Source organism: Phoenix dactylifera, chromosome 1, assembly GCF_051530095.1.
Source record: "Phoenix dactylifera cultivar Ajwa chromosome 1, Ajwa_hap1_PhDact_Kaust_v1.1, whole genome shotgun sequence".
NCBI classification, from domain to species: Eukaryota; Viridiplantae; Streptophyta; class Magnoliopsida; order Arecales; family Arecaceae; genus Phoenix; species Phoenix dactylifera.
This window is the reverse complement of record NC_143190.1, coordinates 45003585-45020148: the sequence shown is the minus strand read 5'-3', so window position 1 is coordinate 45020148 and position 16564 is coordinate 45003585. Positions and strand designations below refer to the sequence as shown.

Genomic DNA, 16564 nt, shown 5'->3' with positions numbered 1-16564 from the left:
AATATTCGATACAGGTCGCAAGTTTTTGCGTATACTTTCCGACCCATCTATGGGCTTCTCCCACTGGAATCAATACTTATGTATGAGTACGTCACTACAACGCTACCTCGATATTGGCACATTGGATAGTGACTCTATCAAATGAGCTAAACGAAGGGCATCTGGTTCTCATATTTAACCAGCGCGCCCGTCCATTTCGAACCTAGGCTATTTCAATAGAATCAAAGCTCCGTGCTCATGGAGCTACCATCTCATTGGCGAAAAGCGATCTCCAAACGCGTGAGAATGGCGGCTAGGAAGGACGTGCGCTATTCCACGTGGCAGGATGCTATTGGTGGGTCCCACAAAGCTGCGTTTCGTTCTCTCTCCCCCGCAGCACGCTGCCCAACCGTCTCCCTCAGCTTTCTTTCCTCGCTCGCGCCTTCTCCGCCAGCTGAGTCCCCCCTCCTATCCACCGTCCGAAGCCACACGGACCGTCCGATCACACGAGAATCCCTTCCCGCCCCATCGCCTCCCTCCCCTCCTTTGCAGCGGTCATTCACGTCTCTGGTAGGGCTTTGAGATGCCTCTTCCCCTTCCTAAGGGTTTTTTTGGGTTTTCTTGATTTACTCCAGGCGTTTCCAATGGGAATTCAGCTTCTTTTTCCTTCCCCCAGGGGTTTTTGACCTTAGTATATATGATTTTATTATAGATTGAACGCTCAAGTCCGTGATTATAGCTATCAAATAGCTCTCGGATATGTCTGGACCGCTTGACCGATTTGCCAGGCCCTGTGAGTTGTTCTTCAATTTCTTATTTTCTACAAACTCTGGAGAATCTGTAATTGCTTGAGTTGACGAGAAATTTTTTTTTTAAAATCCCCGCGTAATTGTGGGCCAGATATTAGCATAAAATTTTGATTATGTAATTAGTATAAGAATCCATCTGGGGGATTATATTTCTGTGTAGGGTTTCGGAATCCTTTGCTAATTGAAACTGGCCGAGTATTTTCGTGCAATTTCAAGTGTTTGGCTTTTCTTTCTTTTCCTTAATTGTGTGTCAGATATTAGTCTGAAATTTTAATTATGTAATTAGTATAAAAATCCATCTCGGGGATTATATTTCAGTCTTGGGTTTCAGAATCCTTTGCTAGTTGAATTGGCCTAGTATTTTTGTGCAATTTTAAGTGTCTGACTTTTCTTTCTTTTCCGTTTTCTTTTTCCGCGGTATATGTGATAAATTTTGCTAGTTTATATTTGTTAACTATATCAAAGTTGATAATTTGGCTTTCGTGCTGGATGATGAAATAAAAGGGAAAAAAGATCTGGTCTGCGTAGATAAACATGATGCAGCAAATATATGGTTTAGTTGTAGGGCTTCATCTCTTTGGCGTTCAATATGATTCAAATCCTACAAGTACCGAATTATCTTGAAGTGGCATGTGCCTTAAACTCGTAAAGATTCAGTTGGAGGCTACCATCATGGATTGATGTCTAATACCTAGAATCCATCAAGGTTTATATATATTTCTTGGAAAACCAAGAAGTGAATCTATGGTTTGTGGAGAGATTTTATACCCTTAATCAAAATTACCCACTTTCTTAAATTTCTCTTAGAGAAATCATGAAAAGTCTGCATCATTCAAACTGATTTGATGGTTTTATAGTAACTGCACTAGCAAAACATTAGTAGCAAGGTTTATATGTTGCCTGAGTTATGTGTTTGAAGTATAGCTTTCTCTTACCCTATACATGCCATCTTGACTCAATTGAAGCTCATTGGATGATTAGCCTTTATGGATTGTGATATCTGCTTCCTGAATACTATTTTTGTCAATATATATCCGATTAGATTGAATTGGAAACTATTTATGACATTAGTATGATTCCCCCCAAAAAAGTCCAGTACTCCTTTTACATTTTTTCCAGGCCAGCACTTTGTTATTCTCCCTTTATTTATCTCTTTCTAATCAAGAAATGATTTTTGTCGTAAGATAACCAAGAGACTGGGTAATAAGCTATCAGACCAACCTGCCTCATTCCCCCAACTATATGAGATTCTTTCTAGTACAAGAAAAACTTAGAACACAGTACTGTGATATTGGGGGTCCTGAACTAACTATACCTTACATGAGGTTTCACTGCATTCATGTGTGAGATATCTGCTTTGTGCATTTCTGTAAATGATTATCCACCTTGAGATGCAGTTTACATGTACGCAAATATGTGGAATATATATTCGGAATTTAGCAAGTATAAATAGTGATTTTATTTGCTTTTTTTTGCCGAACCAAACCCTGATCGTAAAAATTGCACTTATGACTCCAAATTTATCTCTATATTGATCTTTTGATTGATGGCATACAATTATTGTTCATATTCTTGTTTAGCATCGTAGTTATTTGGCATCTGCTTGGAAAATTGTGCTCAGTTTGATTTGGTGTAGCCAATAATTGCTGTAACTGGGTAATAGTGGGTCGACCTATCTTCATCTTAAGGTTAGGTGCAATTTGTCAAGCTCTGTATTGCCTACATCTGATTTCTATCCTTGGAAAAATTATCACTTTTGAATTATTTGCTACTCTTGTGCTAAAACCCATACTATATGTTTGTCTGTACTTTGGGAAAATAATCTAACATTTCTACTTAAACAATTTTGCATGTATAAATTATGTTATTCTTCATTTTTTAAAAATATTGTGCCAAATTTTGTTTCTCTCAGGAAGTTCTTTGTTCAAGTGTTATTTTGAATTTTCCCCTTAGTTAGTGAACCATGACTGACTGTGCAAAGTGTTGCAGGTTTTGAGGGGATGTCTAGTCATGATGAAAGAAAAGAGCGGAGATCAGATTTTGAGAATTCAGAAGATGAAAGGAGGACGAGGATTGGATCTTTGAAGAAAAAGGCTATAAATGCATCAACTAAATTCAGGCGTTCTTTGAGGAAAAAGAGTAGAAGGAAGAGTGAGAATCGAGTTCTTTCGATTAAGGATGTCAGGGATATTGGAGAGCTACAAGCTGTTGATGAATTTCGTCAGTCATTAATCATGGATGAGTTGCTACCTTCAAAACTTGATGATTACCATATGATGCTGAGGTAACTTATTATCTTTCTTTTGTTAACTTGAGATTCCTTTTTCAAGGCTTGTAGGCTATCCTAGGCAGTTCTTGAACAACAGTCTCAATTTCCTTTTTTTCCCTTCAACTGGTCAAGGGACAATGCTAATCCATGTTAAAACCCTCGTATCACATTCCTTGCATGTTGAAACATGTGGTGGTCTCTCCCGCCATTTTGCTAAACATTCTTTTCATGTTGGAGAGAAATGGGAGAGTTATTACTTATCAAAAAAGTATATTTCATTAATTTAGGGATATTTAGTCGCTTAAACGTAGTGAGATTATAATTTCAAATATCTTGGGTTAACTTAGGAGATGAGTTGCCACCTATTGAAAACAAGCATTTCCCTTGCAATCTATAGATTAATTGATGTAGGTTTGTAATCTGCCTGTCACGACCCCCGCCCCGTTCCCGGCGAGCCGCCGCGACGGTCCGAGGGTGCGGGTAGGCATAAGGCCACCAGCCACCACGTAGAACCCTACTACCTATCAATCATCCATAAATTCTGAAAAATTTTGGCATGATGCATGCACAAAATGATCACCTTTCCTATGGTGACCTGTCAGGATTATCTCAATACATACAACAACACTATCTGTCAGAGCAGCAATCACATAATCTGTCACATAATGAACCTGAACAATATATATCAATACATCATCTCAGGCATATAACTCATCTGCACACATATATATATATACCTGATTCCTCATCCATCCATGGTCAAACCTATATCCACAACAGGATCTATGACTGTAACTATGCACTATATACAATAGAAGGTTTATAATATACCAAAAGGGTATAAACCTCTATCTACATTATACTATACTATGGAGCGGCACAGCTAGCAGGCAACCACTAATCCTGCTCCTCTCTATACAATACCTGCCCTGCAATCAAAAATATCAAACTGGGGAGTGAGTATATAAATACTCAGTGAGTGGAGTAGAGAGTACTATGCACATGAGACCAGATATAATCATGGCTCGAGGTGAAATCTCAAGAGCATATGAGCAGTCATCAAGAACAGGATACACATAACTCAACATAAGAAATAAGGAGTAAATCATCACAATCCCAATCAACTCATCTGGAGCATATATAGAATAATCAAATAAGTATGTATGATAACGTGAAAATGCTCAACAGGTCATAGTACTGAATCATATAAATCAGGTGTCAATAGGTTGAATCATCAACAAGACAGCTATCGGGAGGTGGGTTTTACGCCCCAGGCGAACCAGCAACAACTCTCCACTGTCACATGCATATGCAGGATAAGACACCATATCGATAATGTAAATGCTAGACAGCTGTCGGGAGGTGGGTTTTACGCCCTAGGCGAACCAGCAACAACTCCCCACTGTCACATGCATATGCAGGATAAGACACCATACTGATAATGTAAATGCTGGTCAGTATCCAGAACAGAAATCCATCTCACATCTATATACTAAACGGCACCTCGCGGGAATTCTACATCCGCGGAAAGCCATACTGCACCTCGCGAGGTCTTACTATGCCCGGCGGCAAGCAGAATATAAATCGTAGGACTGGCCAATCCTACGCCTAGGGCCGTGTCCCCCCTAGGAAGGGACTGGGCTCCGCCCACCCAGAAGGCTACTATGTGCACATAGGCCGATGTTCAACCCCCATCGACTATAGGTGTCCTGCAGATACTGCCAAGCCATGCATAAATGCCATAATGCACACTCCCAATACTCTACTAAAAAGGAGCATAATCAAGACTACCACTCACTCGACTCCGACCTAATCATAAACTAACATCAGGGTTGGGAGTGAGGGGTCAAGGGTGTGCAATGCAACTCAATATACCACTGAAATGGGCTCTACAAATCTTTGAAATAGAGGAAATGAAATCAATTTACAAAAGAAATCATTTCACAATTCAGATCCAATTTAACTACTTTTCCACCCCTTGTAATTCCTCTCAATGTTCCCTCAAATGCGTGCACAAGATAATCAAGTATGGAGAAACAAGATTATAGAGGAATCTACTACAATATCAATCAATATGCACAAGTGGAATCAATTCACACTTGGCGGTATTCATGAAAATGAATTAAGGATGCTCATGGTGCAAAGTACTTGACTCCCACTCACCTGTCAATCCGGCACAGCCCTGATACGCCTCCAAAAATCTACAGCAGGCAGTGGGGAACTTCTTCCTCTTGTTCCCTAGCTTCTTGCCCAACTGTGACATGCATTTACAATACATTTAGTCTTGTATCAAGGGCTATAATCTACGTTTCAATTATAATATAGGAAACTTTAATTGATTCAACTCCCCCGTTCCCTAAATCTTTTCTTTTCTTTTATTTTTTCTTTTTCTATTAATTAACTCACCATTTATGTGTATTAGGGACTCCCTTGCATGAGTACAAGGTCCCCTTAGCTTAATCTGGGCTTAATACCCTATTATGGCATGAAATCCCCTATTTTCCCACTCGGATGAACAGTAATCCGGACCGACAGCCGGTTACTTCATCCTGGGTTTGATCCACTTTCCAAACTCCAAATTTGATGAAATTTTTACCTAACATTCTACACTCATAGGGGATTCCAAAGAGGTAACATGCATTGCTATCGGAGGTCGTTTGACCCCCTAAATAATTCGCCGAAGTTGGGACTTCGACACAGTTTTTCTGTAGTGCCGGAAAAATTTGTCAAAATCCGATTCTTCCTCTTTTAACCGCCTCTGCAACCCTTATCCGACCCCTCTAGACTATATCTACCCTTTGTATAGCCTAATGTCATCAAAAGACTAGATAGGGACGGATATTTACCTTTTTCTTTTTGGAAATCGAGATTCTTGCGTAGAGGGGAAGGAGATCTACGTTTTTTCCTTCAGCTGAAAGTGCAACCGGGATCCCTCTCCTCCTCGAATCCCCTTCCTCTTCTTCTTTCTTCTTCTTCTTCTTCTCTTTTTTTTTTTCTTTCTCTCTGTGTTTCCACGCCTGAGACCTCTCCCTCTCTGTCTCAACTCCCTCTTCTCAGCCAACCCACCGCCAGACAAACCCCCATTTAAGTCAAATCAAACTCTGAAAATTTCCATTTTGCCCTTGCCACTTCAACGGATCTACAGTTATGCCATTAACTTTTGATTCCTTCCCATTTTACCCCTTATATTAATTTTAAAGGACTATTCTATCCCTTTTTATATAAAAAAAATTTTGGGGTTATTACATCCTCCCCTCCTTATATAAAATTCGTCCTCGAATTTAAAAGAGTAAATTACCTGATTACTCAAAGAGGTGAGGGTATTTGCTCTTCATACTTTGCTCCGACTCCCAAGTGCATTCTTCAACATTGTGCCGGTGCCATTGGACCTTTACCATACATATTTTCTTATTTCTCAACTTCCTGATCTGAGTATCAAGAATAGCGACAGGAAGTTCTTCATAAGAAAGATCTTCTTCTACTGTAACTTTCTGCACTGATAGCACATGAGATGGATCCGGCACATACTTCCGGAGCATAGATATGTGGAATACTGGATGCACATGGCTGAGGTTTGGAGGCAGTGCTAATCTGTAAGATACATTGCCAACTTTATCTAATATCTCAAGGGGCCAATGTATCTGGGACTAAGCTTGCCCCTCTTTCCAAACCTCATTACCCCTTTCATAGGAGAGATCTTTAAGAAAACATGATCCCCCGTGCCAAACTGCACATCTCTCCTTCTGACATCTGAGTAGCTCTTCTGCCTACTAAACACTGTCCTCAACCTTTGCTGTATCACTGCCACCTTTTCTGATGTCTCTCTGATCAAATCTGGTCCTTCTAGGTGCTTCTCTCCAATCTCAGACCAGCATAAGGGAGATCTACATTTCCTCCCATAAAGCGCCTCATAAGGTGCCATACCAATAGTGGAGTGATAGCTATTATTATATGCAAACTCCACTAAAGGTAAGTACTTGTCCCAGCTACCTCTGAAATCCAGTACACACATTCTGAGCATATCCTCGAGGGTTTGAATGGTCCTCTCTGATTGCCCATCTGTCTGAGGGTGAAATGCTGTACTGAAATTAAGCTGAGTTCCTAATGCTTCATGGAGCTTCTGCCAAAATCTAGAGGTAAACTGTGAACCTCTATCTGATATAATAGAAACTGGCACTCCATGCAGAGACACTATTTTATCCACATATATTTCGGCATACTGAGCTACTGAATATGTGGTTTTCACCGGTAGAAAATGGGCTGATTTTGTCAATCTATCCACGATCACCCAGATGGAATCATATCCTTTTTGTGTTCTAGGCAGCCCGACCACAAAATCCATAGTTATCCTTTCCCATTTCCACTCGGGCAAAGGTAACTCTTGCAACAGTCCTGTTGGCTTCTGATATTCAAATTTCACTTGCTGACAAGTCAAACAAGAAGCCACATATTTGGCCACATCCCTTTTTAATCCGTTCCACCAATATATGCCTTTGATATCATGATACATTTTGGTGGAACCAAGATGAATGCTATAGGGAGTGTTGTGTGCTTCATGCATAATCTTCTGTCTCAGATCTCCCACATTTGGCACACATAACCTACTGCCACACATCAACATCTCATCCACAATCTGAAACTTTTCTGTCTGTCCTGATTGCACTTCTCCTTTCAGTTTCACAAGGATTGGATCTAAATCCTGTGAAACCTTGATTTCATCTATCAACCTCGGTTTCACCTGAAACTGTGCAATCAAAGGACGAACCTCTGATACCTCAAAAGATAGTCCCTGAGCAAATAAATCTGCCAGATCTCTGACTATCTCTCTCCTCTGGCCGGAGATGTGAGATAAACTGCCCATTGATTTTCGGCTCAATGCATCTGCTACAACATTAGCCTTGCCCGGATGATACAAGATTTGGCAGTCATAATCCTTCAACAGCTCTATCCATCTCCTCTGTCTGAGATTCAAATCTCTTTGCTGCTGAATGTACTGGAGGCTTTTATGATCAGTATATATTTCACATTTCTCACCATATAAATAATGCCTCCATATCTTTAATGCAAATATGACAGCAGCCATTTCCAAGTCATGAGTGGGATAGTTTACTTCATGCTTTCTCAGCTGTCTGGATGCATATGCAATCACCTTGCCATTCTGCATCAATACACATCCCAATCCCACTCTAGAAGCATCACAGTAGACTACAAACCCGCCTGTATCTGTGGGTAGAGTCAAAACTGGAGCTGATGTGAGACAATCTTTCAACTTCTAGAAGCTCTGTTCACAAGAATCTGTCCAAGTGAACTTAACCTGCTTCCGAGTCAGCTTTGTTAATAGGGTAGCTATTTTTGAAAAGTCCTTTACAAACTTCCTATAGTACCCAGCCAGACCCAGAAAACTCCTGATTTCTGTTACATTTGTTGGTCTCGGCCAATCCATAACTGCCTCAATCTTCTTGGGATCCACCCTGATTTCTTCCTTACATATTATGTGTCCCAAGAATCCAACTTCTTGTAGCCAGAACTCACATTTAGTAAGTTTGGCATACAGTTCATGTTCTCTCAAGGTTTGTAGTGCTATCCTCAAATGCTCTTCATGATCAGCCTGACTCTTAGAATATATGAGGATATCATCTATAAATACTATCACAAATCTGTCAAGATAGGGTTTAAAGACCCTATTCATCAAATCCATGAATGTTGCTGGGGCATTTGTTAGCCCAAATGGAAGCACTAGAAACTCATAGTGCCCATATCTCGTTCTGAATGCAGTCTTCAATATATCTTCCTTTCTGATTTTTAACTGATGATACCCAGACTGTAGATCAATCTTCGAGAAGTGCTCAGCCCCTTGTAATTGATCAAACAGGTCATCTATCTTGGGGAGTGGGTTTCTATTTTTGATGGTCACTTTATTCAGCTGTCTATAATCTATACATAATCTCAGCGACCCATCCTTCTTCTTCACAAACAGAACTGGGGCACCCCATGGTGATGTACTGGGCCTAACAAATCCCTTGTCTAGCAAATCCTGCAACTGCACCTTCAACTCCCTCAGCTCTGTAGGTGCCATACGATAGGGACCAATCGATATAGGGTTTGTACCAGGAAGAAGTTCAATACTGAACTCAATTTCTCTATCAAGTGGCAATCCTGGTAATTCCCCTGGAAATACATCAGGATACATCCTAACAACTGGAATCTGCTGCAGATCCACAGACTCTACCTAGGTGTCCATCACATAAGCTAGATAGCCTTGACACCCCTTTCTCAGCAGCCTCTTTGCTTTTACTGCAGACACCAAATTCATTGGGATCTCACTCCTGTCCCCTTGATATGTAAATTCCTCCTTATCTAAAGGTCTGAAGATAACACTCTTTTCTTGGCAGTTAATGGTGGCACGATTGTCTGATAACCAATCCATGCCCAATATGACATCAAAGTCTAACACTGCCAACTCAATCAAATCGACTGAGAGTGTCTTACCTTCTACCTCTACCACACAGGTAGGATACACATATCTCACTTCTATACTATCCCCTATAGGTGTGCTAATAACTAAGGGAATATGCATCAATATCTTATCCTTAGCTAACCTTTTAGCAAAATAAGGGGACACAAATGAATGGGTAGCTCCAGAATCAAACAACACTCTAGCTTTAATCTTATCAATGAGGAGCATACCTGTCACAGCTGCATTCGATGCCTGTGCCTCTTGTGGATTTACCGTAAACACCCTTCCTTGCCCTCTGCCTGCTGGAGCTAATGGCTGAGATGGTCCGGCACTCTGCTGTGACGCTGGTGTCTGACCTCTGCCTCTGCCTACAGGCCCCCTACTACTAGGCCTGTCCATCTGCACAGAAGGGTAGGATGTTAAAGGCACAAACTGCTGGGTGGCACCCTGCGGGCATTCTCTAACAAAATGACCCGGCTGTCCACATCTGTAGCACACTCCCTGACCCATTCTGCATCTGCCAGGGTGCTGCTTTCCACATATGCCACACACTGGCCATGATTGGAACTTGGATTCAGTTCTGGCCATAGTGACCGGAGGACGAGGTGCTGATGGTAGAGAAGCATCCTGTGACTGACCTCTTCTCCTCCACTTCCTCTTACGTGGGGCAGGTGGAGCTGAGCGTACAGACTGCTCCGTCGGGCCCTCCGGGAGACTTGCTCCCTCAGATCTACCTCGGCTGCTTTGCCCTTTTCCCTTACTCATTTTCCTCTGTTCTCTTTCAACCCTTTCCTCTTTGTTTCTGATCTCCCACTGTTTTGCTTTATCAATCAGCCTAGACAAGGTGGGGACTTCTACTGCCAGTACTGCATTATAAAGCGGGAAAATCAGACCCCGCCTGAATCTTTCTATCCTTGCAGCTTCAGTGGGGATGATGTAAGGAGCATACTTCCCCAATCTAGTGAACTCACGAGCGTACTCAGATACGCTCATTCCGGGCATCTGCTTCAGCCTCTCAAACTGAAAAGCCCGATTCTGCCTCTCAGCCGGAGACAAAAACTCATCCATCACTGCTTGCCTGAACTCTTCCCAGGTTGGAGGATTCCTACTGTACAATCTGTCCTCCACGTGCCTCTGGTACCAGCCCCAGGCATCTTCTTTCATTGTGAGCCCTACAAGTTCTATTGGCCTTGCATCAGAACAGGGCAGTCTCCGTATCATCTTTTTAGTCTCCTCCAGGAATCTCTGAGGATCTTCACCTTCTTCCCCCTTAAACTCCGGAGTTCTGAGCCTCAGAAATTCCTGTACAGTAATCCCCTCATCATCTAGAGCCCGCCTGGCCAAACTTCTTGGCACAACTACAGGAGGTGGGATGGATACTACTGACGGGGCAGGAGATTTTCCCCGAGCAATCTGCTCCCTCAGAGCCTAATTCTCCGCCAGTAACTGTTCCATCAATGCATCTCTACTTCCTACCTCTCCTTGATCATCAACCCTCCGTCTATCAGTAGGAGGAGGTTTTTCTCTTTGGGGCTCGACATGTGCAGAACCCGCATCCAATGCTATATCTGGCTCCATTTTCCTTGGAAGTATTCTTTATATGTCTCTAAAAGAGTCAAAAAGAGAGGGCAGTCGTTACACAGAGCCATAATATATTTTACTGAATTGTAAATGACTCATAAAATAACATACAGAAAAATCCTACGCTCCATAGTATAATCCTATACTTAATCCTGACTCACTCTATTGCTCTGACAAGACTCTTCTTAACCTTTGCTCTGATACCACTTCTTGTCACGACCCCCGCCCTGTTCCCGGCGAGCCGCCGCGACGGTCCTAGGGTGCGGGTAGGCATAAGGCCACCAGCCACCACGTAGAACCCTACTACCTATCAATCATCCATAAATTCTGGAAAATTTTGGCATGATGCATGCACAAAATGATCACCTTTCCTATGGTGACCTGTCAGGATTATCTCAATACATACAACAACACTACCTGTCAGAGCAGCAATCACATAATCTGTCACATAATGAACCTGAACAATATATATCAATACATCATCTCAGGCATATAACTCATCTGCACACATATATATATACCTGATTCCTCATCCATCCATGGTCAAACCTATATCCACAACAGGATCTATGACTGTAACTATGTACTATATACAATAGAAGGTTTATAATATACCAAAAGGGTATAAACCTCTATCTATATTATACTATACTATGGAGCGGCACAGCTAGCAGGCAACCACTAATCCTGCTCCTCTCTATACAATACCTGCCCTGCAATCAAAAATATCAAACTGGGGAGTGAGTATATAAATACTCAGTGAGTGGAGTAGAGAGTACTATGCACATGAGACCAGATATAATCATGGCTCGAGGTGAAATCTCAAGAGCATATGAGCAGTCATCAAGAACAGGATACACATAACTCAACATAAGAAATAAGGAGTAAATCATCACAATCCCAATCAACTCATCTGGAGCATATATAGAATAATCAAATAAGTATGTATGATAACGTGAAAATGCTCAACAGGTCATAGTACTGAATCATATAAATCAGGTGTCAATAGGTTGAATCATCAACAAGACAGCTATCGGGAGGTGGGTTTTCCGCCCCAGACGAACCAGCAACAACTCCCCACTGTCACATGCATATGCAGGATAAGACACCATATCGATAATGTAAATGCTAGACAGCTGTCGGGAGGTGGGTTTTACGCCCTAGGCGAACCAGCAGCAACTCCCCACTGTCACATGCATATGCAGAATAAGACACCATACTGATAATGTAAATGCTGGCCAGTATCCAGAACAGAAATCCATCTCACATCTATATACTAAACGGCACCTCGCGGGAATTCTACATCCGCGGAAAGCCATACTGCACCTCGCGGGGTCTTACTATGCCCGGCGGCAAGCAGAATATAAGTCGTAGGACTGGCAAATCCTACGCCTAGGGCCGTGTCCCCCCTAGGAAGGGACTGTGCTCCGCCCACTCAGAAGGCTACTATGTGCACATAGGCCGATGTTCAACCCCCATCGACTATAGGTGTCCTGCAGATACTGCCAAGCCATGCATAAATGCCATAATGCACACTCCCAATACTCTACTAAAAAGGAGCATAATCAAGACTACCACTCACTCGACTCCGACCCAATCATAAACTAACATCAGGGTTGGGAGTGAGGGGTCAAGGGTGTGCAATGCAACTCAATATACCACTGAAATGGGTTCTACAAATCTTTGAAATAGAGGAAATGAAATCAATTTACAAAAGAAATCATTTCACAATTCAGATCCAATTTAACTACTTTTCCACCCCTTGTAATTCCTCTCAATGTTCCCTCAAATGCGTGCACAAGATAATCAAGTATGGAGAAACAAGATTATAGAGGAATCTACTACAATATCAATCAATATGCACAAGTGGAATCAATTCACACTTGGCGGTATTCATGAAAATGAATTAAGGATGCTCATGGTGCAAAGTACATGACTCCCACTCACCTGTCAATCCGGCACAGCCCTGATACGCCTCCAAAAATCTACAGTAGGCAGTGGGGAACTTCTTCCTCTTGTTCCCTAGCTTCTTGCCCAACTGTGACATGCATTTACAATACATTTAGTCTTGTATCAAGGGCTATAATCTACGTGCCAATTATAATATAGGGGACTTTAATTGATTCAACTCCCCGTTCCCTAAATCTTTTCTTTTCTTTTTTTTTTTCTTTTTCTATTAATTAACTCACCATTTATGTGTATTAGGGACTCCCTTGCATGAGTACAAGGTCCCCTTAGCTTAATCTGGGCTTAATACCCTATTATGGCATGAAATCCCCTATTTTCCCACTCGGATGAACAGTAATCCGGACCGACAGCCGGTTACTTCATCCTGGGTTTGATCCACTTTCCAAACTCCAAATTTGATGAAATTTTCACCTAACATTCTATACTCATAGGGGATTCCAAAGAGGTAACATGCATTGCTATCGGAGGTCGTTTGACCCCCTAAATAATTCGCCGAAGTTGGGACTTCGACACAGTTTTTCCGTAGTGCCGGAAAAATTTGTCAAAATCCGATTCTTCCTCTTTTAACCGCCTCTACAACCCTTATCCGACCCCTCTAGACTATATCCACCCTTTGTATAGCCTAATGTCATCAAAAGACTAGATAGGGACGGATATTTACCTTTTTCTTTTTGGAAATCGAGATCCTTGCGTAGAGGGGAAGGAGATCTACGTTTTTCCCTTCAGCTGGAAGTGCAACCGGGATCCCTCTCCTCCTCGAATCCCCTTCCTCTTCTTCTTTCTTCTTCTTCTTCTTCTCTTTTTTTTTTTTTTTCTCTCTGTGTTTCCACGCCAGAGACCTCCTCTCCCTCTCTGTCTCAACTCCCTCTTCTCAGCCAACCCACCGCCAGACAAACCCCCATTTAAGTCAAATCAAACTCTGAAAATTTCCATTTTGCCCTTGCCACTTCAACGGATCTACAGTTATGCCATTAACTTTTGATTCCTTTCCATTTTACCCCTTATATCAATTTTAAAGGACTATTCTATCCCTTTTTATATAAAAAAATTTTGGGGGTTATTACACTGCCACCTAAATGTTCTTATCAACATATAAAGTGCCACTATGCACTATTATGATAAGATAGGTAGAGTGACGACTGTGTACAGCATGTTACAGTGATATATGCCTCCATTCCATGCATATTGGTCTGTGGTTTTTGCCAATTCAATGCCAACTAACATGGTCTGAAAGCACCATAAAAGTTCCCCCTTTTTCAGATATTTTAGTTATTTGTGCTAGTTTTGTCCTCTTTTACAGTGCAAACATTCCCCTCCTGCGGATTGAAGGCAGAATCATTGGATAAGGCATGCTAGTGATACAAATTCCTCATTTTATGACATATCGAAGTGTGGAAGTTAACTTTTCTATCCTTAGAAAGAAAAATGAGTTCACGTTGTTTCAAATTTGTTCATTAAGTCATACTTCTTCATTCAGTCCCTTAGCAAGAAAAGAGCAAACTTAATTTTTATTTGTATGTGTATCTTGAAGTACTATCCAAGTCTTCTAGTTCATGTATATCAATATTTTAACATAAATTTTACTTTTGTTTGTGTGTGTAGCTAAATGATCATATATGTTCCTCAGTTAATTTGTTATCAACACAATAGGCTACATGCATTTGCAAGATGCATATTAATAATTCATATAATGATTGTATTTACTAAGATTCATGAATTAATTATACACATGAAATTAGTAATAGCTTGATTATCCACATTAACGATTGAAAGGTAATCACTTCTATGTAATTGTCCTAGTCATTTAATATGAAGGTACTTATTAGCACACTTTTTGATTTCTCAATGGTTGTCTAAGGCCCAATAAATGGTTTTGTATAAAATTCTATTTGTTGTACAATGTCTGCAGTTCACTATAGGGTATGCTGGATTACTTTTGTTCCTTTAAACTACATTATAGTTTGCTATGTATTTGTCATAAAACTATCTTCAGTAAACTTTCTATTTTTAACTCAATCTGCTTTTTCTTGTTGTGTTAAGTAGATCTCTTACTGTTTAGTTATTGTACTGTTTTTTTTAAAGGAATACTGTTGGCCTTTTTGTAATTACCATACTAATATCTTGTTTACCTTAGATTTCTGAAAGCACGAAAATTTGATGTTGAGAAAGCAAAGCAAATGTGGTCAGAAATGCTTCAATGGAGGAAGGAGTTTGGTGTTGACTCTATTATAGAGGTAATGAACAAGCTTGCGTCCTGGAGGACCCATTGGATGCTTATAATGAATTTGGCTATTAACATGAGCAGTTAAACAAGCAGAAGATGGAAAACCCTCTATTTTTAATTTTTAGCTTTTTATTTTGTAAAAAATTAGAATGTGGAGATCTACAAAACCACAAGCTTTATGTTCTAACATTAGATAAAACTCAGTTTCAGGCTTTCAGCTAGATGTCACACATCTGCCAAGCTGTCAATACTGCTGTGACATAGAAAGTCAGTCCTGAATAATTTTTATGGTGACTATTACTTTTTTTTTTGATTTAACATTAGATGAAAAAACAATATAACCTTAATTTATCTTGTGTTTCCAGTATAATTATTTAGCATATAGCTTTTCCCTTTCTTCCATGGTGCTTAACCTTTAAGAGGAAAATGCATGCTTGTGTTCTTTGTACCACCCCATCATCTAGTATGGGATGGATGAGACAGTAGAATACCCTATGGAAGACAGGACACAATGGAGAATGGTCTAGGAGAGAAAATAAATAAAAGAAAAGTGAAAGTGAATTTAAAAAGATTGCACACAAGCTACAGAACATTTCTAAAACTAACAAGGGTTAAGCATTTACCTTCTAATTTCTACATCCTTGCAGCACATTTTGTTGGAAATAATCAAAATAACTAATCAGTTGAAAATGAAAACACCAATTACGTGTTTTTGCAGAGTATGGCCACAGATTCAATAGAGAAACATGAGAAAAGGTGTCACACTTAAATAATTCAGTTAATATATTTTGGAACTTTGAATGGCTGAGTTCTAGTGTCTTTAAGGTGACCAGTCTCAAAAACATTGCTAAGTGAGAACAGTTTGGATCGAGATAATGCAACATGATTCAACTTTAAAGTGCAAAAGGATTGATACTGCATTGTGTTGCGTATAAGTGTTCGATGGTGATTGCACTTAAAAAACTACTGAAAACTGAGTTGTCTAGGTGAAGTTGCTGGTTGGGAGCTAAAAGTTTCCAAAACTCATGTTTCATCCAGAATCCTCATTATAATCTCCTCTAGGATTTAAATGACACAGACGTACAAGTGCTTTTGACGGTCTTACTCCAGTTGCTGTGCATGCAAATCTGAGTTTCGTTGGATCAAATTCTAATTTCAATGCAGATTTCTGGCTCAAAAGAACAGAAAATTGAAGATAAATTTCATTTTGCGAAATTTCAGTTTTGATCACCTGAATACTTAAGGAAGAGACTTTTCTTCAGCCCTACAATTCATTA

General features: G+C 40.5%; 1 protein-coding gene across 2 annotated transcripts in view; it reads left to right on the top strand.

Annotated features, from left to right (window-relative positions):
• The first annotated feature begins 239 nt into the window (after window positions 1-239).
• The window catches only part of LOC103722341 (phosphatidylinositol/phosphatidylcholine transfer protein SFH8-like), a 29063-nt gene continuing 12738 nt past the window's right edge, over window positions 240-16564 (top strand). The window contains exons 1-4 of one of the 2 annotated variants that reach the window (XM_008812869.6): window positions 240-549; window positions 692-772; window positions 2778-3072; window positions 15198-15297. In XM_008812869.6, coding sequence (XP_008811091.3) covers window positions 739-772; window positions 2778-3072; window positions 15198-15297 — 429 coding nt within the window. In that variant the 5' untranslated portion in view covers window positions 240-549; window positions 692-738. Of the gene's footprint in view, window positions 550-606; window positions 773-2777; window positions 3073-15197; window positions 15298-16564 lie in introns of those variants that run through there. The other variant, XM_088703002.2, reaches the window with a different exon arrangement.